The sequence below is a fragment of the Pleurodeles waltl genome, chromosome 10 (genome assembly GCF_031143425.1).
Source record: "Pleurodeles waltl isolate 20211129_DDA chromosome 10, aPleWal1.hap1.20221129, whole genome shotgun sequence".
Classification (NCBI taxonomy): domain Eukaryota; kingdom Metazoa; phylum Chordata; class Amphibia; order Caudata; family Salamandridae; genus Pleurodeles; species Pleurodeles waltl.
Window position 1 is genome coordinate 410,303,208 of NC_090449.1, and position 25,786 is coordinate 410,328,993.

At 43.9% G+C, this 25,786-nt stretch overlaps 1 protein-coding gene across 1 annotated transcript; it reads right to left on the bottom strand.

The window, feature by feature from the left end:
- Positions 1–2,151: 2,151 nt before the first annotated feature.
- On the bottom strand, positions 2,152–25,491 carry LOC138261574 (hemoglobin subunit alpha-2). Its single transcript, XM_069210659.1, has 3 exons — positions 25,336–25,491; positions 3,491–3,695; positions 2,152–2,408 (listed from the first exon to the last, which is right to left on the bottom strand). Exons 1-3 carry the CDS (start codon positions 25,428–25,430, stop codon positions 2,280–2,282), a joined length of 429 nt encoding a protein of 142 aa, XP_069066760.1. The 5' UTR covers positions 25,431–25,491; the 3' UTR covers positions 2,152–2,279.
- Between the last annotated feature and the right edge of the window lie 295 nt (positions 25,492–25,786).

The window sequence follows — 25,786 nt, forward strand, 5'->3', positions numbered from 1 at the left end:
TGTTTTAGCGCATTTATTTAATTAATTCTTTTAAGATGGCTGCCTTGTTTTTAATTAGGCCCATGTTTTAGTTTTGCGTTATCAGTGCCACCGCGCTAAGGCGTCAATAGCAAGCAACAAAGATAAACAAACTGTAAATGTTCACTTTAGGTACTTTCCCTCTTCATGCTTTTGAGGGAATTGTTTATATAAATTACCGTCCCAGGCATGTCTTGTTATCTATTGTTTGGGAACAGACATACGTCAGGGGTCCAAGCAGATCCGTATAAATACTCCATACTTAGATAGTCAGAGGGTTTCCGACCAGATGCCATCGCTGCTATCAATGCTGCACGTCGCCTTGATGCTGACCCAATCTTCGTGTCCCTAACGAGGGTTGGGGGGGCTCTTCTCATGGACATGGCATTGGCAGATTAGGTTTAACACATCTAGCTCTCTTCTAGGTTAAAGATTAGGTACATGACATTAGGGTATTTGGGCATATTTCAAACTTCATGTCATTTCATGTTATTGGAAGATGGTGGCGGTCTTTGTATTAATGACTCTTGTCTTTACGATTCTGTTTCTTGCACTGTTCATTATCCCAATCATTGCAGCCCATGCAACTTATCGTAGATTGCAGTTTTGTTAAAATAAAACTCATTGAAATCTTACTGCATCTTCTTCATTGCCTGTGTTTGATTGAGACATGCTGTTCATGTGAAAAAGGGGTAATCTCCGTTTAACCACGACACTCCCTGAGATGTCACACTCTTGAATCCATGTGTATAGGCTGCCACAAATCACCTTTTACTGTTTGGGTTCTTGGTAAGGTTCTGCTTGTGAGCCGGGAGGGTTGGGACGACAGTTGCGATTTGTTGTAGGATCGATATAGTCGCCTACAAACATAAGCACTGTCATCCTTAAACCAGAAGTCTTGCCTAGAGCAAGAGTCCAACTACGACACCCTTGTTTAGCGTACAGATCCTGTGCCAAGGTTGGGATTCTCCAGACTGTTTTAAATGGCTGTCCTAATCTTGGCTCACAACAAGCTTGGCCTCTTAATGTTTAAATGTCATGTGTACTCTGAATTGCATGTTTACGCTGCATGCCCAGGATATGAAGCACTATATATAATGTCATTTCTGTCTACAGTTGACAACCTCCATTTGCTTGCTATCTCATCCAAAAGACTTCCTCCACAATATTCCTAAAACCCTGTGTGAAAAATTGACCTCGACATACATCCACTTGATTCCCCTCCTTTATTTCTCCAGTGACCATCTTTGTACCTTCCAATCTCTGCATGCCTTCTGTTTGTGCAAAAACAACAAGGTGATGGATGGCTTGCTTGAATTGATCTCAGCCACTGGCAATCACTTGGAGCTGCACCCCAATCTATTGTTTTTTTGTCCACCACGCTACCCAAGTTAGGAGCCATCCATATGCAAATCAGTCTCCCATTCGCCCCATGGTAATAGTCCTGCCCGAACTGCCATACCAGGTCTTCCCTGGACTTGAAACAAATATCCTGGGACCTGTTTGGGTATCACCTGTCATCAGCCAGGCTAGCTGGAATCCAGTGGAAGAGCAAGCATGGGACCTACATCTGGGCATCCTCTTCCGACTTAGGGCAACAAATGCAAAAAGAACAGATGAGGAATGGAATGCTGGCAATGTATCACAGATCTGGGGCTAAATAAATATTTTTTTTTGCTCGCCATACCATTCCAGTTTGGACCCAGCCACATGCAAACCAATCTTGAACCCTTTCCCCAGGGGACCATCTCCAGCCCAAACTGCCAGCCCATGGTCATCATTCTTATTGTAATTACGAAATTAGGTGACACCTCATTTCATAGATTACAACCTCTCCTATACCTGAAAAATAACATTAACTACTAACCTTGGGTTCCGGAGTAGCATGCTACTCACTGTAAAGCGCTTCAACGCCTCATGGGGGGAGTAAGCGCTAGATAAATACAATTACATTTCAATCAAATATATGGTTTGGAGCACTGAATTCTAATGAGTGCAATATTCTTTCTAGTCAGAAACGTGGTCCCATTACTAGGCTTAAGGTTCAAGTTCGAGAAATCAAATTTTGACTGCGAAGTGTTTACCCAACATTCTTTTTCCAAATACAAGGGATTCACAAAGTCAACTCAACGCTTCTTGAAATTGGCAAATACATGTTTATTTCACAACTTTTTATTTTGTTATGGAGGGGCATTTATATTTTCATAGATCAGAATGTATGTCGCAGAACATATCAGTCTCTCTTGCTGCTACATCTTCATTTAACGATACTTGCTAGTCAGGACGTTCTTCACACATGACAGGAATTTGTCCACTGAGCGATGATTGGCACAGGTTAACAGCTGAGACAGGAACATGGCCAAAACAGTTAGGATATGATGAGCCAGAATCTGAAAGGCAAAATAAAACACCATTACTACAAAATTACCTAATATAATAACTAGATTGGAATTTTCATGCCAAAAGACAGGGTGCCTGATTTACAATAAAAAGCGCAGAGCAGCACTGTGCCAAAATTGGCAGCACCATGCTGTGTCACTTTAGGAACGTAGGGATGCGTCATATTAACAAGAATATGGTACATCCCTGTGTTTCTCCCTGCGGCAGCGCTAAATTTGCTGCTGAGCGCCAACTCAGCCACCCTTGTGCCATGGTGCAAGGATGGCTGCATTGCAGCGGAGATTGTTTTTGTGCAGGATGGGACACCTTCCACACCTTCCTGCACAAAAACAATCTTCAATGGCTATTTTCTCGTTCTATGCATGCTGCAAAATGCAGCACACATAGAAAGAGCAAAAAATGATGAAAAATGAAAGCATTTCTCCATGTTGGCCACGCTAACGCCACCCCTGGGGTGGCGTTTGATTTTGGCGCTGCCTCACATTTATGAAATCTTGTAAATCTGGGCACAGTCAAAAGGCAATGGGTGCTGCTGTGGAACACCCACAGCAACACCCATTGCTCGCCCCTTCCACGCAAAGTTCTGTGTGAGAAGGGACCATATTTACCAGGTGGCATTAAGCCCAAAAAAGTGGCTTAACGCCACCTTGTAAATACGGTGGAGTGCACAGCACAACCGGAGAGACACGAAAAGTGATGCTCCGGTGGCGCCAGGGCCCTGTAAATTCAGCCCAAAATATGCGCTTCTACAGAGGCCATTTTCCACAGCCAGCAGCACATTGATGTCGATGGAAATGTGAAAATTTGGCAACATCACCTGCCTGCCAGAATACCGATGAATTCCCTTACAGGTCCAACTCACTCTATTAACGAGGCACCATGAGCTCCACACCATCTAACATTTAATATAACTTTGTATGTATTCTAACATTTGTATACTAGGACAGATAGGAAAGCATTTAAATCAATAAAATCAAAGTTGACCCAATAAAATCCTTCCCTCCCCATAAGAGATCAAATAAAAGGTCGTCTTTTTGGTGAATCTGAGATGAAGATAAAGAGTAGGACTTACATCGAAATTGCCAGGATCCACCATGAGTTCATGGGCATGCTTGTCACTGAGCTTGCTCATACAGCCATCAATGTCATCAATGTGGGCAATGGCGTTGGTCAAAGCACACATCACCTTCTTACCATGACTATGTAAAAATGCGGAGTTTTCACTCAGGTCCTTTCCAGCAAAGTAAGTCTGAGTTTGAGGATCACAGAGAAATGCCCTGTGAAGGAAAAAATTAACAAAAACATAAAATCAGAAAAGGGCACTAAGAGTAAATGTTGATGAGGAAGATGGACTTGTCATTTTATATATAGAAATAGAGTAATTTCCTACCTTGCTATTATCAGGAAATTGAGTGTTTGGTAATAAAATATTGTAAATTACATGACATCAAATGCAGGGAGAAATCTACTTTTTATTCCAACAAATAAAACGTTACCACTTTAATGAGTACATGCGCTGATATTTAATTAAAAAGACTCAAATTACATGTTCTTATACTTGAGCAGATATATTGAATGTAAAACATCAGTCTAGTTCAAACTGTGATCCAGGGACCCCTGGGGGTCCGTGAAGCCTCCTCAGGGGATCCTTGACTGCTTAGAAAATTAAGGCCCGTATTTATACTTTTTGACGCTAACGCAGTTTAGCGTCAAAAAATTTTGCGCCGGCTAACGTCATTCTGAAGCACCATGCGGGCGCCGTATTTATTGAATGGCGTTAGCCGGCGCAAGCAGACCGGCGCTGCCTGGTGTGCGTGGAAAAAAACCACGTACACCAGGCAGCGCCGGCGTTGGGAAAAGTGGCGCTAGGGCGTCTTAAAAATGGTGCAAGTCAGGTTGACGCAAAAAATCGCCTCCACCCGATTTGCGCCATTTTTAACGACGCCCAGACGCCATTTACATGACTCCTCTCTTAGTAAAGACAGGAGTCATGCCCCCTTGCCCAATGGCCATGCCCAGGGGACTTATGTCCCCTGGGCATGGTCATTGGGCATAGTGGCATGTAGGGGGGCACAAATAAGGCCCCCCTATGCCACCCAAAAAAAAAAAAAATTTATACTTACCTGAACTTACCTGAATGTCCCTGGGATGGGTCCCTCCATCCTTGGGTGTCCTCCTGGGGTGGGCAAGGGTGGCAGGGGGGGTCCCTGGGGGCAGGGGAGGGCACCTGTGGGCTCATTTTGCGCCCACAGGCCCCTTAACGCCTACCCTGACCCAGGCGTTAAAAAGTGGCGCAAATGCGGGGTTTTTTGACCCGACCACTCCCGGGCGTGATTTTTGCCCGGGAGTATAAATACGACGCATTTGCGTCGCCGTCATTTTTTTAGACGGGAACGCCTTCCTTGCATCTCATTAACGCAAGGAAGGCGTTCACGCAAAAAAATGACGCTCTTTACTCATACTTTGGCGCTAATTCGGCGCAAACGGAGTATAAATATGCCCCTAAATATTAACAGATTATTAAAGTGTATATAAATAAGTGACTAAATGTACAATTAAAAATGTTAAAACTTATTGTACATGTCAAGTAATTGAAATTGTAGACTAAAAATTAGTAACCTCAGATTGATTTGTGGGAGCATTGTAGGTGCATCAAACAGAATATAGTATGGACGATGTGTGCCTTCAAACTGAATTTAGAAAAGCTACAACCTTCCTATTACAAATATTTTTTGTCTATATTTGTTTGCAAATTAAATAAAATCTGTTAGCATTTATGTATGTGTCTAAATGTTTTTTTCTATATTTTTTGTGTACTGTTTTGGGCTTCAGCCCTCGACAATGTTTAGGCTGGGGTCCCCGGCTTCTAAAAATGACTCATTGGGAGAGTCACCGGATTCCAATAATGATTCAGTGGGGGTCCCCGGGTTCCAGTAGTGATAAAGGTGGGGGGTACACAGAAGTCAGAAGATTGGGAACCACTAGTCTAGTGCAGGTTCATGTGTTCAAGGAGTTCTGAATCCAAATTGCATGAACTGTAAGATCCTATGCAAACTATTATATTTCTACGTTTTGCAGTTTGCATATACGCCTAAGTATAAAGGTCGTCAAAATAATAAAAAGATAAGTGCTTTATGATTTTATTTTTCACAGGACAACAAACAAGAGCATTTTCTTATGCAGTTAACTCTGTACTATTTGTTCTTTTTCTAGAAGGCGCAAAATAAAGTTGTCAAAAAATGCCCATATCTCCTGAGGAATAGAATAGTTTTTTTTCAAGTAAACACCATTCAATGTCTAAAAATATCACCTTATGTTGTAAAGTATGTGTGTCTACATTAGAAGGTCTGGCACTAGTCAAATCACTTTATTTAAATAATATATACAATATACACACGTGCAGGGGCTTTCAACTAGCCTTTTTCCTTCAGTGGTCTGATCAACTGTCATTTACATTTTGCTTCCACCCGCCACAGCATACAGCTTGCGGCAACAGGGCAGACAACTTCAGCCACTTGCGCTCTTCTCTGTAAATGAGGGCATTTTGCTTATGCAGGAGTTGTTTTTTTCGAAGAGTGGAACTTCATCAAAGACGTTGGCAGAGAAGGGTCTAGGTAGAGCTGCCTTATCCCATTCCATGTTAAACCTCGTCTGCATGTCATGTTTTTAGTGGATGGACTTATTCCCCCAGGAATCTGCCCTAATTAGGAGGTGAGCTGTCATGGACGGGCTAATTTTACTTGTTTTCCTTCCACTTTCAGGGTTGTCAACGACGAAGTGTGTTTCTATAAGCAGGTCGCTTCATAAAAGGTGTGTCATATAATTTTAAGTGCTTCTTTCAACCTTTCAAAGGAGATAGTGTGAAAATGAAGTTCAACATTAGGGAGTTCTACATGGAGATAAAAGCAATATCCCCTCTCCTACCTCCTTGAGAGTCGATTAACATAGCTGTGGTACTCATCCGGTAACCCAGCAAAAATCCCAGTAATGCAGCCCTCACTACTTTCCATGAAAAAGCAAGGGCTGCAGTTTATTGGCTACGTTCACTTGCAAGCGGTCTGCCGTTGTTTCGCTTTGTTCTTATGGCTGTAGCACACACTGAGTTTCCATTCTTCCACCAGGCAGTGGATTGGGTAACAACAGGCATTCTTTCACGGGTTAGAACTAGTTTGTCTGCCTCATTAAATCTCAACTCTACATCCATTACAGATACAATTCTGCTGACCACTACCCAAACCATGCACTCCACCTTTCCTGGACACATTTGGGGTGCCCAAATGAATGTTGCTGCCTTTTGCATCGCCTTTCTGGAACAGAATAGAGAGTACCAGAGGGCGGCAGGTATTTAAATATCCTCAACTCTCCTGTTTAACTATTTGGGAGTATGGGTGGAGTCTCTGGACCGGCCTGAGGTTGCTGAATTTGCAATGCTTATGCCCAGACACAGTATAGCCTGCTTGAGTCTGTGTGGGTGTTCTCCCACAGGGGAATCACCACCAGGATCCTAACTTGAAGTCCCCGGCTGAGAAGCACCAGGAGCATACTTTTCTCAGTGGGTTGTTTTTTTGTATGGGCTTTGCTTTTTCCCTTGGTGCATGGGTATGTTAGATTTAGAAACAGCACTCAGTGCACTGGTGGGCTTTCTTTTCCGTGCAATGTTCCTTCCCTGTCAACGGTAGGCTTTCTTTCCTGTTCAGCGTTCCTTCCCAGTTTCTTGCCCCTGGATGCTCAAAATAGTGACACCATGGTGGACTCCAAGGTGTTTGCAATGTGTTTATCCATGTAACTGTGCTGAACATCACTTTAGTGCCTGGTCTGGCCAGGTGTTACATTTTTGATGCAAGGCAGTGTTAGAGCCATTTTTCCTTGGCACGTAATATTTTATCGCCTGGTTTATAAATATGGCGCTAGCGACCTAGCGTCATTGTTTAGGCGGGAACGACTACCTTTCATATCATTATCCTTAAACGATGCAAGATTGGGTGACACTCCCAAAAAATGACATAAATGCTAGATTTGTGTCACTAGACTGGTCTAGTGACAAAATATAAATATGGTGCTAGGTTATCACTGCTTTTTGGTCAAAAAATGGTGCAGTGGCGGTGCTAACTTTTCTTAAATATGGGCTTAGGTGCATTACATGGTAAAGTTGGGGCCCTATTGTGCAATGCACTCAGATTTATCTCCTTGGGTCCCGTCAGAGTTAATTACTCAACCTTCAGCTCAACCCTTTGGTAGCTATGACACACAGCAGGAAGGCTTTGCAAAGGAACAGAGTGTAAAACACTTAACTGAACCAAACAGCTAAACAAGAAAGTCACCAAAGAAGATAAAAAATGTGACAATTTATATAAAAATAGAGCATATATATATCCATATATATATATATTTTTTAATTTAATTATTTAGGCAGAAAGGTTAAAGTCATCACAACTTATTGACGCATATTAAGTAACTAATAATTTGTTCTTCCCCTAAATTCATTACTGTGCTCTAAAAGAAGAGAAAGAAAAGAACGAAAAAAGGAGCAGGAAACAGATATGAAATCATTGAGAAACACATTACTCACAATTTATCTCTGTTTATCCTAAGCCTCATAAGGTCTATGCTCCAAGAGATACTGATATTTCTGGAGTGCCCCCAGTTTTTGAAGCTAAAGTGACGCTAAGGCAGTGGTTCCCAAACTGTGCGCCACAGCACCCCTGTGCGCCATCAAAACTAGCCAGGGGTGCCGTGCCCCAAGGAGAGAATTCGGGAACCACTTCGTTATGCATTATAAATGCTCTGGCCAGGTGAGTGAATGTTATTTTGCATGCTCTTACAACGGCCGTATGTTATATTCAACAGAACATCATAAGGTTCTACTCTTCTCAAGCAGTGCCAAACTAAGGGTACTTAAAGTGCAAAACCTCCTAACACAGGTGTTCCTTTGGTTATAAAATGCCCCTTTGGTTTACAGAAAAAAAGCAGGACCCAAAGTAGATGACTTAAAACAAACATTTCCAGGCAAGAAATTGGTAAAAATGCAGCAATCGTGCAGGTGATTCGTGCTTCTACATTAGGCGGTGGCGAATTCTAAAACGAACAGATGCAATCACTGAAATTAAGAATTAACACTGGGGTGAAGGCTTTATTTACCAGTCTGCTACTTTTTCCTAGCACTTCTATTTGACCTCCAATTAATGGGGTGTTTGTACAGATGCTCTACCTATGATTTAGTCAGTCCATGAGTTAAGGTTTAGCTTATCTGTTAATCTTTTTAACAGTTCTTTCCCTTTAGGTTTTGGAGTGCTACTATCTTTTGCGACCAGCGTTCTAATGGGCTTCAGTTATGAACGCACTGTGTTCCTCAGTTGAGGAGTTCTGAAGGCCTGTTCAGCATCAAGCTTCAAAGAAACAGCTTTCTTTCAATGCCAGAACCAAAGCGGCCTGCAGAAATATGGCAAAACAGACATTTGCTCCCCAAAATACACCCTGTAAGCGAGGCAGTGTGGTACTCAGGAGCAAGGACAGAACTAATAAGCGAATGACAGACTCCTGAAGCAATGTGCATGTCTCCATCTCATGCAGGAGATTTCTTTGCTCACGGAGCAAACAAAACAGCTACTTGCCAGCGGGTTTAAACCCACTGCGTGCATCTGTGTATAGGTTGTTGAAATGAAACCACTAGGGAAAACTCAGCATATCATCTTTCCTAGGTCGACAGCATAAGTACAACTTAGTTGGACAGCAAAACTGCGTCCCATCTAAGCTTAGAGAAATACCTCTAGGTTTAAGGCTTTAGAAGGGATAAAAACACTTGCAGGCTACTAGTGCTAATGCAATTGATACTGCTGGGGTCTATCAGAGGTCCTTAGACCTGGGCTGTTGCAGGCACAAGCAGGAATATTTTGCAACTTAAATCACAACGAAGATGTGCACTTTTTTAAAGACAGAAAGACAGTTTGTGTGCAACTGCAGCACTGTACAAGCCTTTTGGGAATGCATGCTTGAAACTGTCCTGCTCCTTGCAAGTGGGGAGGCAGGCTACTCATCTATTTTCTCTCTTATCTGGTCACTGGAAGTAACACTCTGAGTCTGCTTACATAGGGGAGAGCAGATAGAAAATTCATAGACAGAATAGACCAGGTGTGTCCGCAGTGACATTGGGCGTGATTGTCCATACATGAGGCTGAGACAGGAGTCATGAGAGCACACACAATAGGCGTGAGGGCATAGACAAGAGGCAGCAGACAGGAGGCATAAGAACAGAGGAGGCACGAGGACACATCACGAGGCAAGAACAAGTTAGGAGGCATGAATAAACAGACGTGAGTCAAGGACACACAGACAGTAGGCAGAAACACACAGACAAGAGGCATGAACCAAACAGACAGTAGACAAGAAAACACAGACAGGGGGCAAGAACACATACATGAGGGCACAGACAAGATGACGGAACACACAGACTGGAGGTATCAGGACACAGTAAACAGGAACACAGACAGTAGGCAGGAACACACAGACAGTAGACACAGGCACACAGACAGGGGGCAAGAATACACAGACGTGGGCAAGAACACACACACGGCTTCACCCCAATTATTTTTAGAGAGAAAAATGGAAGTACTCCTGAGGCTGGGCTTACATCTTCCGCCTGCCAAACAAAAGCAACATAATGGGGAGCCGCGGCCAATGGCCAACATGTCAAGGGAGCCGTAGATCAAAAAAGTTTGGGAACCACTGACTTATATCAGATAGGCACTATATCATCAGAAACACAATATTCAGAGTTACTAAAAATAAAGGTACTTTATTTTGGTGACAATGTGCCAAAAATATCTCAGAGGATATACTCCCTTAGGAGGTAAGTAAAATACACAAAATATACACACAAACCAAAATCAGGTAAGTAAAACAGTCAGAAAGTAGTGCAAACACTGTAGAATACAATAGGATGCAATAGGCCTAGGGGCAACACAAACCATATACTAAGAAAGTGGAATGCGAACAACGAATGGACCCCTAGGGTAGTAGTGTGTAGAGGGTCGCTGGGAGTGTAAGAAAACACTAAGGGTGTCCAAGATACCCCACTCCAAGACCCTGAAAAGTAGGAGTAAACTGCTACTACTACCCCAGAAACACACTAAACTTGTGATAGAGGATTCTGCAAAGACCACAACAGACTGCAAAGCACTGAAGACGGATTCCTGGATCTGAGGACCTGCAAAGGAAGGGGACCAAGTCCAAGAGTTGTGAAAGTGTCCGGGGGGGGGGCAGGAGCCCACTAAACCCCGGATGAAGGTGCAAAATGGCTCCCTCTGGATGAAAGAAGCTGAAGATTCTGCAATAATGAAAGGTGCTAGGAACTTCTCCTTCATGCAGAAGATGTCCCACAGAGTGCTGGAGGATGCAGCGTTGTTTCTTTGGAGAAAGACCACAACCAAGCCTTGCTAGCTGCAAAGGTCATGGTTGAAGAAAAAGGGTGCTGCCCAGGCCCAGGAAGGACCAGAATGTCGCCACTTGGGAGAGGAGACAGAGGGGGCGCTCAGCAATACAGAGAGCCCAAGAAGGCAGCACGTGCAGAAGTCCTTGAACACTGGTTCAAGAAGACTGAGCACAGCAGTCATCTCAACACTACAACCAAGGGTCCCAAGAAGCCGGAGGTCAACTCAGGGATTTGAGCAATGCAGGGCGGAGTGCTGGGGACCTGGGCTTGGCTGTGCAAGAAGGATTCCTTGCAAAAGTGCACAGAAGCCCTAGCACCTGCAGTTCACACGGTGCACAGGATTACTGTCTGGAGAGGGGAGGCAAGAATCTCTCTCCTCCAAATTTGGACAGTTGGACCACTGGACAGTCTGGGTCACTTGGGTCCACCACCTGAGTTCCAGGGGCCACGCTCAACAGGATGAGAGGGGTCCTAGAGTACCGGTGACGCTGACGTTTGGTGCCTGCTGGAGCAGGGGGAAGATTCTGTTGACCCACGAGAGATTTCTTTGTGGCTTCCCGTGCAGGATGAAGGCAAGCAGCCCCCAAAGCATGCACCACCAGGAAACAGCTGAGAAAGCCAGCAGGATTTGGCGCTACAATGTAGCTGGTAGTCTTCTGGCTACTTTGTTGCAGTTTTGCAGGCGTCCTGGAGCAGTCAGCGGTCGATCCTTGGCAGAAGTCGAAAAGAGAGGTGCAGTGGAACTCTGGTGAATTCTTGCAAGTCGTTATATGAGGAAAAGCCAACAGGAGAGACCCTAAATAGCCCTCAGAGGAGGATTGGCCACCTAGTGAGGTAAGCACCTATCAGGAGGGGTCTCTGACGTCACCTGCTGGCACTGGCCACTCAGAGACCTCCATTGTTCCCTCACATCTCTGGATTCAAGATGGCAGAGGTCTGGGACACGCTGGAGGAGCTCTGGGCACCACACCTGGGGTGGTGATGGACAGGGGAGTGGTCACTCCCCTTTCCTTTGTCCAGTTTCGCATCAGAGCAGGGACTGAGGGTTCCCTGAACCTGTGTAGACTGGATTATGCAAGGAGGGCACCATCTGTGCCCTTCAAAGCACTTCCAAAGGCTCTGGGAGGAACCCCCTCCCATCCCTGTAACACTTATTTCCAAAGGGAAAGGGTGTAACACCCCTGTCCCAAAGGACATGCATTGTTCTGCCTTCCTGGGATTGGGCTGCCCAGGTGGGCAGGTGGCAGCAGCTTGGGCTGCAGTGAAAACCTCAGAAGACAGGTATGGCAGTTACTGAGGGTCCACGGTGGAGCCCCCAGGGTGCATGGAATTGGCCCCCCAATACCAGAATCAGATTGGGGGTACAATTTCTGGTTCCTAGTCACCTCACATGACCATATTCGGAGTTACTACTGTGAAGCTACATATATGTATTAACCTATATGTAGTGCACACTTATAATGGCGTCCTGGCATGCATGAGGTCCGGGAAAATAGGCCTGGATGACATGGGAGCACCTCTGCGAGTGCAGGGGTGCCCTCACACCCTCACACACAGGTACTATGCACCTAGCCTTCAGGGTCTGAAGGTTAGATGTATAGGTGACTTATAAGTTACCTAGTGCAATGAAAATGGCTGTGAAATAGTGTATGCACTATTTCAATCAGGCTGCAGTGACAGTCCTGAAGGAGTGTTTGTATGAGCTCCTTTTGGGTGGCAAAAGAAATGCTGCAGCCTATAAGGATCTCCTGGAATCCCAATGCCCTGGGTACCTAGGTACCATATAGTAGGGACTTATAAGGGGGTTGCAGTATGCCAATCTGAATTGGAATGTGGAGTCATGGAACTATAGTGACAAATTTGGTAAACAGAGATCATAAGCACTGGAATTTTGGTTAGCAGAACTTCATTGACACAGTCAAGCATACTAACAACACACATAGGCCACAAACTATGAGCACAGGGGTCCTGGCTAGCAGGATCCCAGTGAGACACTAAAAACACACTGACAAATAGGTGTCAAACTATGAGCACAGGGGTCCTGGCTAGCAGGATCCCAGTGAGACAGTAAAAACACACTGACAAACAGGCCAAAAATGGGAGTAAGCATGCTAGGAAGAAGCTACTTTCTCACAGCGGGTACTTACCTGCCTGCAGATCTGAATCTAGGTTAATATATATATGAACATATAGGTTAATACATATATGTGCCCCTAGTCTCCATAGGAGCCCATATGAATGTTGCCTGAACTTTGACCTTTGCACCTGTCCGGCCCTTTGTTGCTGGTGGTGGGTGTTTGGAGTTAACTTGAACCCCGACCTGTGGACTTCCTAACTCCCGGAGACTGGAACTGTAAGTGTTGTACTTACCTGCAAGTCGATCTAACCTTTCTTCCCCCCAGGGACTGTTCCTAAAAAATTGCAGTGTCAACTTTTAAAACAGATAATTGCCAATATTTAAAAACTGTACAACTTATCTATTTTAAACAAAGTGCTATTGCTATATGTGTGAGATACAAAACTATTGAAGTACTTATCTGAAACTTGAGTCTTCTAATAATAAATTAAGAAAATAGATTTGTGCTATATAAAAAACATTGGTCTGGAGTTAAGCCATTGAGTGTGTGCTTCTTCTATTGTCTGTGTGTGTACAACAAATTATTTGCACTACCCTCTGATAAGCCTAACTGCTCGACCACACTACCACAAAAGAGAGCATTAGTATTATCTACTTTAGCCTCTGTTAAGCCCCTGGGAAACCCCTGGACTCAGTGCACTCTATTTGCCATTTTGATATAGTATAAACAGAGCCAGTTTCCTACACATAGGTGCAACTCTCTTGGTAAATCTGGGAATGCGCCAAAAACCATGGGTGGATGCGTGAGAATACCCACACTCCACCCATGGAACACCTTCCTAGGGCAGACTAAAGCATGGCAGTAGCTTGTGCTTTCTTGCATTACTCCAGACTTAACCAATACCGGAGGCTGCCGCCACAAATCTCAAGGGGAGGTGCAGGGGAAAGGAGGATTTGGGGAGAAAATAAAATAATAATTTTATTTAAAGTACCTGTTTCTGCTGCTGCCGCCGGATACTTCGACCCTCTTTCCTCAATGGTTGTTGTCCAGCATTCCCTGGGAAAACAGCACAGGCACCACACACAATTCTAGTGCTGCTCTCATGCTATACCTAGCATGAGAGCAGCATCAGGACTGGTCTGAGCGTCTTGGTCTGCTACTCAGACAGTGCATTGTGGTCCATACAGTTTCTCCAACCTGGCTGGGCAACACAGCCGGGTTGGAGAAACCTAAGTGCGCATGTCAGTTTGGCCGGTCTACGACAGCTGGCCAAATTGACATGCACACTTAGTGCACTAACTCTACTCCCCCTCATCCCCTTTCCCATTATCCAGCCCCACCCCTCCCTGCACGTGCTGGCTCAGCCATAGTGGTGACGCTCCTTTGCCATTGCGAATGAGCCGCCCCTGCCAAGCACCCCAGGGCCAAGCAAGGTGGCTTTGTGTTGCTTGGTAAATCTGACTTAGGGGTTATGGTGCCCTTGTAACACCCTGCGTGATGCAAGGGCAACGCAATTCATTGATAAATCAAGTCCTTGTTTTGCAATATATGCCTTTTCTACCCTAATGCAGGAGTCAACCTGTCCAATAGTAAAAGCTTTGCCTCGTGGACAATCAGCATGTACGTAAGACATCTCACAGGAATTTTTGCAAATTATCTATTAACAACATAGGCTTGTGATGTTGTAGGAGGCTGACCTGGTTTGTAGTGGGTACCTTGGGTACTTGCACCTTATACCAGGTCCAGTTATCCCTTATCAGTGAAGTAGTAGTGTTTTAGCAGCTTAGGCTGATAAAGGTAGCTATAGTAGAGCAGCTTAGGCTGAACTAGGAGACATGCAAAGCTCATGCAATACCACTTATAGTTACACAGTACTTATACACAAGTAAAGACAGTGTTACCAAAAATAAAGGTAGTTTATTTGGGTGACACAGTACCAAAAATATCTTAGAGGCAATACTCCTTGTGGAGGTAAGTATTATACACAATATATACACTAGACACCAAAATAAGGTACGTAATTAGACATAGTATAGTGCAAACAATAGGAAATGCTATAGAATGCAATGGGAGAAAATAGATCTAAGGGCAACACAAACCATATACTAAGAAAGTGGAATGCAAATCACAAATTCCCCCCTAGACAAGTGTAGTGTGTGCAGAATCACTAGGAGAGTAAGAATACAGTAAAGGTAAGTAAATTACCCCACCTGCTTAGTAAAGCAGGAGTAAAGTACTGCAAGTTTTCTTAGGACACACTACACCTCATGATTTGGATTATTCCAAGAATCAACCAAGTATGCAAACAACAAACAGTGGGTACCTGCAAAGGAAGGAGACCAAGTCCAGAAGTCAAAAGAAGTTCTGGAAGGAAAGGAGCCCCTGCCAACCAAGAAGAGGGTGCAAAAGGAGAGTCCCCGGTTGGACAAAGACTGCAGAAATGCACCCTAGGAAAACGCCAGCGGGTTCCTGCATGATGCAAAGGATGTCCCACATCGTGAATTTGGATGCAGGTGAGTTTTGGCCCTGGATTCCCCCAACAAGCCTTGGTTCTGGCAAAATTGTGTTTTGCGTCAACTAGGTGCTACCTGGATCCTGGGGGCCTCAACTCTGTGTGAGTAGGAAGAGGGAACTCTCAGCACTTCAGAGAGCCCTCAGAGCACCAGATAGCACCCATGGGTGTCCCAGAACCGAGGACAAAGGAGGAGCAAAATGCAGTTGGTGCAGCACTACAGGGTACATTGAATTGGCTCCCCAGTACCAAATTTGGAATGGGGGGACAATTCCATGATCTTAGACACCTTACATGGCCATTTTCGGAGTTACCATTGTGAAGCTACATGTAGGTATTGACCTTTATGTAGTGCACACGTGTGATGGCATCCCCTCACTCACAAAGTCCCAGGAAATGGCCCTGAACTATGTGGGGACACCTTGGCTAGTGCAAGGGTGACCTCACACTTAGTAACTTTGCACCTAACCTTCAGCAAGTGAAGGTTAGACATATAGGTGGCTTATAAGTTACTTAAGTGCAGTGAAAATGGCTGTGAAATAGTGTGTGCACTATTTCACGCAGGCTGCAATGGCAGGCCTGTGGCAGACTTTGTCTGAGGTCCTTATGGGTGGCAAAAGAAATGCTGCAGCCTATAAGGATCTCCTGGAATCCCAACGCCCTGAGTACCTAGGTACCATATACTAGGGACTTATAAGGGGGTCCAGTGCCAATTGAAATTGGTAAATGAAGTCACTAGCCTACAGTGACAACTTTAAAAGCAGAGAGAGTGTAACCACTGAGGTTCTGGTTGGCAGAGCCTCAGTGACACAGTCAAACACAGTCAAGCACTACTGACAACACACACATTAGGCCACAAACTGTGAGCACTGGGGTCCTGGCTTGCAGTATCTCAGGGAGACAGGAAAAACACACTGACATATAGGTTTGTATCTATGAGCACTGGGGTTCTGGCTAGCAGGATCCCAGTGACACATTAAAAACACACTGACACACACTCACAAACAGGCCAAAAATAGGGGTAACCATGCTAGAAAGAGGCTACTTTCTCACAGATGTAAACTCTGTTTTATAGACTTTCTGTTTTACTGGATCAGGCAGCCATACCCAAGTGTTGCAATGAAAGAAATATCACATGTGAGAGCCAGATAAGCTGGAGAGTATCACACCCAGAGATGTGTCTGCAGATCTTTAGTCCTAAGTGTGACCACTTGTGAGAGTTTGTGTGTGCGAATGTGTGTGTGTGTCTATATATGGAAAACCAAGGCCTCCAGAGGTAGGATTGCATGTACACCACAGGTTGGAGGGGATAGGCCACAACATGTTTTGCCATAGGTCGCTTTCAGTAAAGTAAAACGGATGTCTTTATTCCATGCAAAAAATATTTACATCGCAAAAACAGATCACATAAAACAAATAAATATTTTGAGTTGGCTTAAACTATTTTTTTTTACAATCCTAAATACTGCCGGCTCTTGTCCCACCTGTTGTAGGGTTATTATTTTCCTATTGTTCTTTAATACTGATACTTTGATTCTTTGATTTTATTTTCTTTAATATCCTATTAGAGATGGGCAAGTCAACAAATTCATAAGGGGAGTTGGGCCTGAGTGGAGCCCAGAGTCTGATTTAGCTCCAAAAACTAAATTACTAGCCCAGTCACTACAAGAGTTGGCGAGTAAATAACAATGCAGACATCATATAAAAAAACTTATGATTCTTTCAATTTAGAAATATTTTTTAATTGAATTTTTCTATTTCACTTTATTGCATAGATTATATCCCTACAATGCCATATGATAAAAGTAGCCAATTTTAAATATTAAGTCACCCGGTCAGTGCACAACCAGTGCCTTAACATCACTGCTGTGTTTGAATTAAGAGACGTCAGCTTGTCATATGCGCTTTGTATGTGGACAATATTGGTGTTATGTGTGGAGCAATATTATTGTTTGGTAAGGTATCTAGGTAGCACAGATCGAAAAATTAATTGCTTGAATCAAAACGAGGTACGGTGAAGTAAAGTGATTTAATTAGAAGCACAATGTTTCATCAAGTGAGGACATCTTGATTTTAATCCAATATTCCGAGGTACATATTGTGAAGTTCAGAAACTGGATGAATAACTTTTGCACACTCAATTTCAACACTGAAAGAAAATGCTTCTGGTTCAGCTATTAATATACCATAGTCAATGAATGTTTGGCTCGTCACTATGTTGACCTGCCAATCCCAGTAGCATGAGGGCCAGACATTCAGCTCGAACAAGGTTCAACCCTTGCAGTCTGGGAAGAATTTTTTTGAACTTCTTTCGAGGAAGTTTAAGTGTTATTTTGCTTTTTTGTAAAAAATGTTTTTAAAAAAGGCCAACCCTTTAGGGTAAACGTTCATAGCCCTCTATCAGGACAAAATAAAAAAAATATTTTCCTGGGCCATATACAAGTTCCCTGCAATATCATGCAAGAGGGAAGGTGTGTACCCTAAGCACATCTCCCTTTTTTCTACTTCGTCAATGCCTTATAAGGATTCTGATTTGTAAGAGCAATTTAAGATATTTTGGGGCATAATTAAGAGCCCCTTAGTGCCGCCTTAGTGTTAGTTTTGTGATGATAAGGCAGCGCTAAAGTGTCATTTTCCATGTGCCATATTCACAAAGTGGTGCAATGCATGCATTGCGCCACTTTGTAAACCCTTGCACCACATTATGATTTCACCAGACATAATGTATGCAAGGGGGGTGTTCCCCCGTTAGGGGGGCTAAAAAAATGGCGCTAGGAAATCTAAGAGATTTCCTTGTGCCATTTTTTTCTGCACTTTTAACGCCTGCTCAGAGCAGGCGTTAAAAGGGGGCACACCATTAGCTATAATGGGCCCCTATGTACTCTGCAGGAGTAAACTCCTGCAGAGTACATCGATAGTGTTAAAAAAATGATGCTATTGCCCCCCTACCCTGCACCATGGTGCACCGTATTTTAAAAACAGTGCACACATGGTAGCAGTAGGGGACACTAAGGGGTGAACCTGTAGGATGCCCCGGGCGAGCTGGTCTCGTCCAGGCACACGGTTACAATGTGCCTGGGACGAGACCAGCTCGTCCTGCACCCGGCTCACGGGGGGAGAGCTAGAGCTCCCCCCAAGGGCCGCCCTCCCACACCCCCAGTCAGGGATGGAAGGGGAATCGCTTCGATGTGATCGGTCAGCAGAAATGCCCACTAGACTCCAGGGATTTTTTTGGTTGGTGCACATTTCAATAAGGGGAGCCGCCCCTTGGGCAAGGGCCACTCCCCAGGGGGCCAAATGATTTTTAGACCAATTCTGCCCCCCTCCCCAGGGGCAGATATTAGGCCACAAACCACTAGACACCAGGGATAAAAAAAATGTGTTTAGTTTTATTTTTTTATGTGTGGGGAGCGACCCGCTAGGCAATGGTCGCTGCCGGGGGACCAAATTATTTTAGGACATTTCTGCCCCCCGCAGGCAGATCGGCCTAATATAATTAGGCCGATCTGCCCCCGTGGGGAGCAGAAACCACTAGACACCAGGGATAAAAAAAAAATGTATATGTGTGGAGCGACCCCTTAGACAAGGGTCGCTCCCGGGGGGGGGGGGGAATTAATTGTAGGCCATTTCTGCCCACTAGACACCAGGGATTTTTTTTTATCATACTTATGCATAAGGAGAGCCGCCCCTTGGGCAAGCGCCGCTCCCAAGGGGGGGGGGGGGGAAATATTTTTAGGCCATTTCTGCCCCCTGGGGGCAGAAACCCCAAGACACCAGGGATTTCTTTTTTTTTAATAGTAACGCATAAAGGGAGCAGCCCCTTGGGCAAGGGCTGCTCCCCGGTGGGGCATATATTTGTAGTCCTTTTCTGCCCCCCCTGTAGGCAGATCAGCCTAATATAATTAGGCTGATCTGCCTCCGGGGGGCAGAAACCTCTAGACACCAGGGATATATATATATTTTTTATTTACTTTATGTTTTTGGTAAGGGGAGCGACCCCTTAGACAAGGTTCGCTCCCCTGGTGGTCAAATTGTATTTAGGCCATTTCTGCCCCCCGTGGGTGCACAGCGCCCTATTCTTGTTAGGCCAATCTGCCCCCAAGGGGGACAGAAGCCTCTAGACACCAGGGATTGGTGGCTGTTTTGTTTGAGGGGGTCAACCCCTTGGCCAAGGATCACTCCCCATGGGGGCACATTACTGTTAGCCAAATCTGCCCCCCTTGGGGGCACATCGGCCATTTTTGGAAGGTCCAACTGATTCCAAGGGGGGCAGAAAGCCCACCAGAGACAAGGGAAGATTTTGTTTTCAAAATAAGAGGTTGGGGGGGGTCAGAATGTCTACTAGATGCCAGGGAATAAAAGATAAAAAAACTAGTGGGGTGGTGGCTACCAACCAGCATGGGCCTGGTTATGCCCCCACCCCAACTGAAGGGGTAACAGTCTTTCAGCTCTCCCCTGCACACTAAAACATCTTATCCCACGGCAAGCAAGAGGAAAATTGATTATTTTGTGTTTTGGTTTTACATTTGGGCTATGAGAGCTTGGTAACTCTCAAAACCGTCCCACTTGGAATGGTGAGGGCTGCACTTTTTTGATTTTGGGACGCTGCCATGTAAAAATATCTACAAGACCTAGACACATCTGAAAACGAAACATCTGGTTGATTCCAGGGTGGTGTGCTTCACATGCACCCCCCACCATTTTCTTGCCCACAATGCCTTCAAACCTCCAACTTTGCTGAAAATCACACAGTTTTCTCACATTTTGTGATGGAACCTTCTGGAATCCACACAATTCCTACCACACAACATTGTCTCATCTATACCGATAAAAATTCTGCTGCACTTGTCAGCCTAAAAATGTTTTTTTTCAAACAGACCTTTTGGATCCGCTTTGGTTCCCCCTCAATTTCAACATGTTTTTTGCTCTTCTCTGTCATAGGCAGTTGGTCCAGCTACAAAAGTGAGGTATCATTTTTACCGGGAGACTGAGGGGAACGTTGGGTGGTAGGAACTTTGTCTCAGTGCAGTGATCCCACACAGAAATGTGGGAAAGATTTGATGTTTTAGCTAAATTTGAGGTTTTCTGACGATTCTGGGTAAGAAAACATTGGGGGATCCATGCAAGTCACACCTCCCTGAACTCCCTCGGGTGTCTAGTTTTCAGAAATGTCTGGGTTTGGTAGGTTTCCCTAGATGGCTGCTGAGTCCAGGACCAAAAACGCAGGTGCCCCCTCGCAAAAACAGGTATATTTGTATTTGATAATTTTGATGTGTCCAGATAGTGTTTTGGGGCATTTCCTGTCGCTGGCGCTAGGCCTACCCACACAAGTGAGGTACCATTTTTATTGGAGTCTTGGGGAAACGCTGGGTGGAAGGACATTTGTGGCTCCTCTCAGATTCCAGAACTCTCTTTCACTGAAATATGAGAAAAAAGTGTTTTTTTTTTGCCACATTTTGAGGTTTGCAAACTTGGTGAGAGCCCCACAAGTCACCCCATCTTGTATTCCTCTAGGTTTCTAGTTTTCAAAAATGCACAGGTTTGGTAGGTTTCCCTAGGTGCCAGCTGAGCTAGAGGCCTAAATCCACAGCTAGGCACGTTGCAAAAAACTGCTCTGTTTTCTTTGGGAATATGTGATGTGTCCACTTTGTGTTTTGGGGCATTTCCTGTTGCGGGCTCTAGGCCTACCCATGCAAGTGAGGTACCATTTTTATTGGGAGACTCAGGGGAACCCTGTGTGGAAGGAAATTTTTGGCTTCTCTCAGATTCCAGAACTTTCTGTTACAGAAATGTGAGGAAAAAGTGTTTTTTGCCATATTTTGAGGTTTGCAAAGGATTCTGGGTAACGGAATCTGGTGAGAGCCCTACAAGTCACCCCGACTTGTATTCCTCTAGGTTTCTAGTTTTCAAAAATGCACAGGTTTGGTAGGTTTTCGCTGTATTTTGGCTAATTTCGCTGTCTCCTTCAAGAGAACCCACAAACTCTGGGTACATCCAGAATCCCTAGGATGTTGGAAAAAAGGACAGAAATTTGGCGTTTGTAGCTTATGTGGACAAAAAGTTATGAGGGCCTAAGCACGAACTGCCCCAAATAGCCAAAAAAGGCCTGGTACCTGCCGGGGGTGGGGGAGGGAAAGGCCTGGCAGCGAAGGGGTTATATCTGCCCCTCTGTGCTTTCATGTCACTGGCATAGTAGTCTATAACACAGTATGATGACAGTGCAGCTTTGAGTCAGCAAAAGGCCATACAAATCGAACCCTAGGAAGGTATTTTTACGTGACAGTCATTACTGCAACTCCTCTGAAGCCTTAAATTGAAAAAGCAATTTAATTACTGGGGAACATTTAGCAAGTGATACCTTAAATAGGATTTGGACTCCATTCATGTACCATGGGTGAGGGTCTCTGTACATTTCTGTAGCCCCTTTTCCAGACTCTAAACGCAGTCTAGCTCATTTTACAAAGGGGTGTTTTTACTTTGTAAAGATATTGCATACTGCACGTCACATTTACTCCTTAAATTACTCATAGGTGGAATCGTTCACAAAAATTAGCATCTTTTTGGGGTTCCACACATGAGGTTTTGATCACAGTTTCATAAAGTCAAAACAAAGTAATTAATGCCATGTAGAGCAAATAAGCTTATCGTCTCTTTATTAAAGAGGCATGGAAAAGGTTGGCGTGAAAGGCATCTGCAAGACACACATCTATTTATGCAGACTCAGTGAGAGGATTCTCCTTATTCACAGGAAAGGCTACCTTAATTCCAGTGGTAGCAGGCAGTTATTCTTAAGGAATAATTTTATTAGGAATAATGTTTTGTTTCACGCCTGAAGGTCTTTCCGAATCATAGCAAACCCGCTATTTTTCTCTAGAGTTTCTTTTAGAGTAATTCAACATTGGTTATTTGCAGGCAAGGCATACAACTTAAGCTGCCATAAGCACAGAAACGTATGAATCAGAACAGCTATGCATGGCATTTGGTTTCAGGAAAACAGTGTTTAAGGCCTTGAAGCACGTGCTTTTCTCTACACTGACGTTTACCTTCGTGCAGTGTACATCATAAGGTCGATAAATGGCCCCTCAGGGTTTCAGGACACACGCCACAGGGATGGAAGAGATTATACTCTTCATGTGAGAGTTCTTTCTGCTAGGCATAATATATTCATAAATTACCACAGAGGTCCAAGGGCATTTATTTCTGATAACAGCCACAAAGGTAACCGTTCTCAAAACGTTTTCAGTAAGGGGTGGCCTCATCCCCAGTCTTAGAGCTTGGTACTGCTTGCCAGTCTACCTTAAACACGTAAATCTTTGATTGAAAGATCCAATGCTGGAGAAGAAACAAATTACTTACCTGGAACAGCATTTCTTTACATTTGGCATTTTTGAAGCGTCTCCATGTGAACCTTCCATCCTCCCTGGTGAGGCTCACGCACCAGATAAGAACTTTTCACACTCTAGCTACTAATTCTGAGGTATAGAGGACTCTTGGAGGGGTGGTGTTCTCCTTGCTCCTACATTCCTGCAGAGGTTTGGGTCTTTTCTGGTGAGGTGGTTGTGCAAATAAATGAAAATGATTAAGGGCTTTTTAGGGTCTGTTTAGCCTTTTACTGCTATTTTAAAGATACCAAGGGACTCTCAGCTTCATGATAGGGAATGATTCAAGCACAATAATGGATGAAAAATGCCAACTCTGGAGAACTATGGGAACATGCAATTAACTTGTTTCTTCCATCGTATGTTTTCTCTATTTTGTTCTGTGCTTTTACATCAAGAGCGTAAAGCAGGCCCCTGCAGCTCATGTTGGACAGGGGGACAGACCCTTAATGGGCCCCATGTAGTCTAAAACCTAATGTGTGAGATATGGGGGTGTTAAGGGCACTTTAGGACATTCTGTGGGGAGGGGCATCATTTTGTATTATGCAGCTGTTTCCATCCTGTGCTTTTCATTCCCTGCACTTACCGATTTTAGGTTCTTGCCTATATTGTCTTCTCCCATCATTGGATGCTCTGTCATAATATTTTTCTCATCCTTTCAGCCTGTCTCACGCTACATTACGTTATATTTACTTTTCACAGTACAAATGCATCTTGAAACGTCTTGGCACTAAGAGTAAAATATAACATGAGTATAATCTAAAAGAAAACTAACAAGGGAGTTACAGATTACACACTCTCATCTGTTCTGATGTCTAGCTTATCGGATGCTTTCCCATCCAATATTTCCTACCATCCTGTGCTCCACTTATCCCCTTCTCCAATTTGGTTCTCTTCACCTTCTGCACTCTCTGATCTTACACTCAACTAATACTCTGCTTTGTCATCCTGTGCTTCCACCCCCTCTGTTATCACCATATGTTCCCTCCTATCCTGCCATCTTATACACTCTTCTCTCCCCATTCTCCACCCTAAGCCATAAGCCATTTTGTGTCCTCTTCCATTCTGTGCTCTGAAATTATGTTCTTTCCTAACTTGTGCACTCTCCCATCATTTTTAAAATGTTTATTTTAAGGTGAGGGGTTGGAAAGCTGTGTAGTCTCACAGCTATCCCTTTGCATTAAAGCAATTAACCTCCCTTCTGTCCTCTAATCTGGTTTCAGTCAAGGCCACAATACTGAAATGGCCCTACTGCAAACTGTGGATGATTCTCTTGCATCCTCGATTCAGGTTAGCCCAGCCTACTTGGCTGCGTTTTTTTATGCAGTGAACTACCGAGCTCCGATTAACATCCTGAAGGAACAAATGTGCATTAATGGTGCAGTCCTAAACTATTTTGCTTCCTATTTATCCAACCAATTGCAATAGTTAAAATAGGAAGCCATGTTTCTAGTGAGATTGGTCAAAAGCAAGGGGTTCCACAGGGCTGGATCCTATCTCCAACCCTGTTTAAGTCTATATCTCAAACAACTTGAAGAGATTCTGAAATGTACTATCACCAATATGTGTATAATATCCAGATGTACCTGAAGATTTCTTGCCTGAATTATATCTTTCTACTCTCCAACACCCTCAACAGGACTTGAAAGTGGCTATCACCACCTAAATCTCAATGCAACAAAGACTGAATTTCTTCCAATCTCACCGAAAAATACAACCTTCCTGCCCAAGAGTGGCTTATTTCCTTCTCTCCACATAACTGTAAACTGGCTTTTGTGGAGTGGAACTAAAACAAGACTTTCTCTCATCATCTCGTCATACAACCTCAAGATTTGCCAAATTTGAAAAATATCTCACAATTCTCCTATTCGAGAGACACTTTGCTTGAAGCTATGATCACTTCTCAGCATTCCCTTTTGACTTATTCAGTCTGTCCAAAATGCAACCTGCCTGTCCTTTCTCCCCTAGTTCTAATTGTTATGCCTATGGGTTTACTTTGTTGCTTTTCTCTTCTTTTTTTGTTACTTGTTATCCATATTTTTCGGGTTCGCTGGTAAAGTGTTCTGATTCCATTGAGCTAAGGTTGACCTATATGAAACCGCAAATGTTCGTAAATAAATAATAAAATAATGTGAGACTCTTTGGCTTTGCCAGTGCTTGTTCATAGTTATCGGTGGTCGTTAGGCGACCATTTGAGAAGTATGCGTTTGCTAGCTATCAAAAAGAAGTGGTGTGTGGGACGTGTATGAAGGATGATAGTACTGTATTTCTCCACATACAAGCACCCAAACAATCAATTACATAGTGGTATTTTGCAATCTTCAGATATGCATATAATCGCTTCGTTTTACCTAGGCATATATATAAAATACAGAGTTAGCTTGTTTATGTGATACGACTGATAATTAATTGTCAAACTGTATTTTCTATTACAGCACTTTGAAACAATAATCACTGTAACATAAGCGATTGCAAAGTACACCCTCGCAAAGCAAAGAAAGAGGGAAATATTGACAATACCTATATAAGGCTTCTGCACCATACACCTCTTCGTGCCCCTTCACATGTTCCCAGACGGCTTTCACATTGGCCTTGTCCTGCGGTGAGAGAACCATGTTTGCAGTAGTCAATGGAGAGCAGTGCACAGCTGATTTGCTCGAGCCCAGAGCTGCAGCTTATATAGTTTCTAATACAGGGCTGGACTTAGCTCTGTCCCAGGAGACACCCAGCGCTCAGCTGTCGATTGGATTGTTCTTTACTACTGGGCGTAACCTAGTTCTCTCTCTCTCTTCAGTGGGTGTTTTTTTACAGTTATGCTCCGTTAACCATAGAGGATGACTGTTTTTTTCTCTTCATTGTTACAACTTTTACATCGTTTATAATGCCCTCATTTTCCAGTATCCTGCTGTACCGTACAATATCACTGGCATACACGTTTTAAACGAATACATATGAGACACTCCAGAGACTC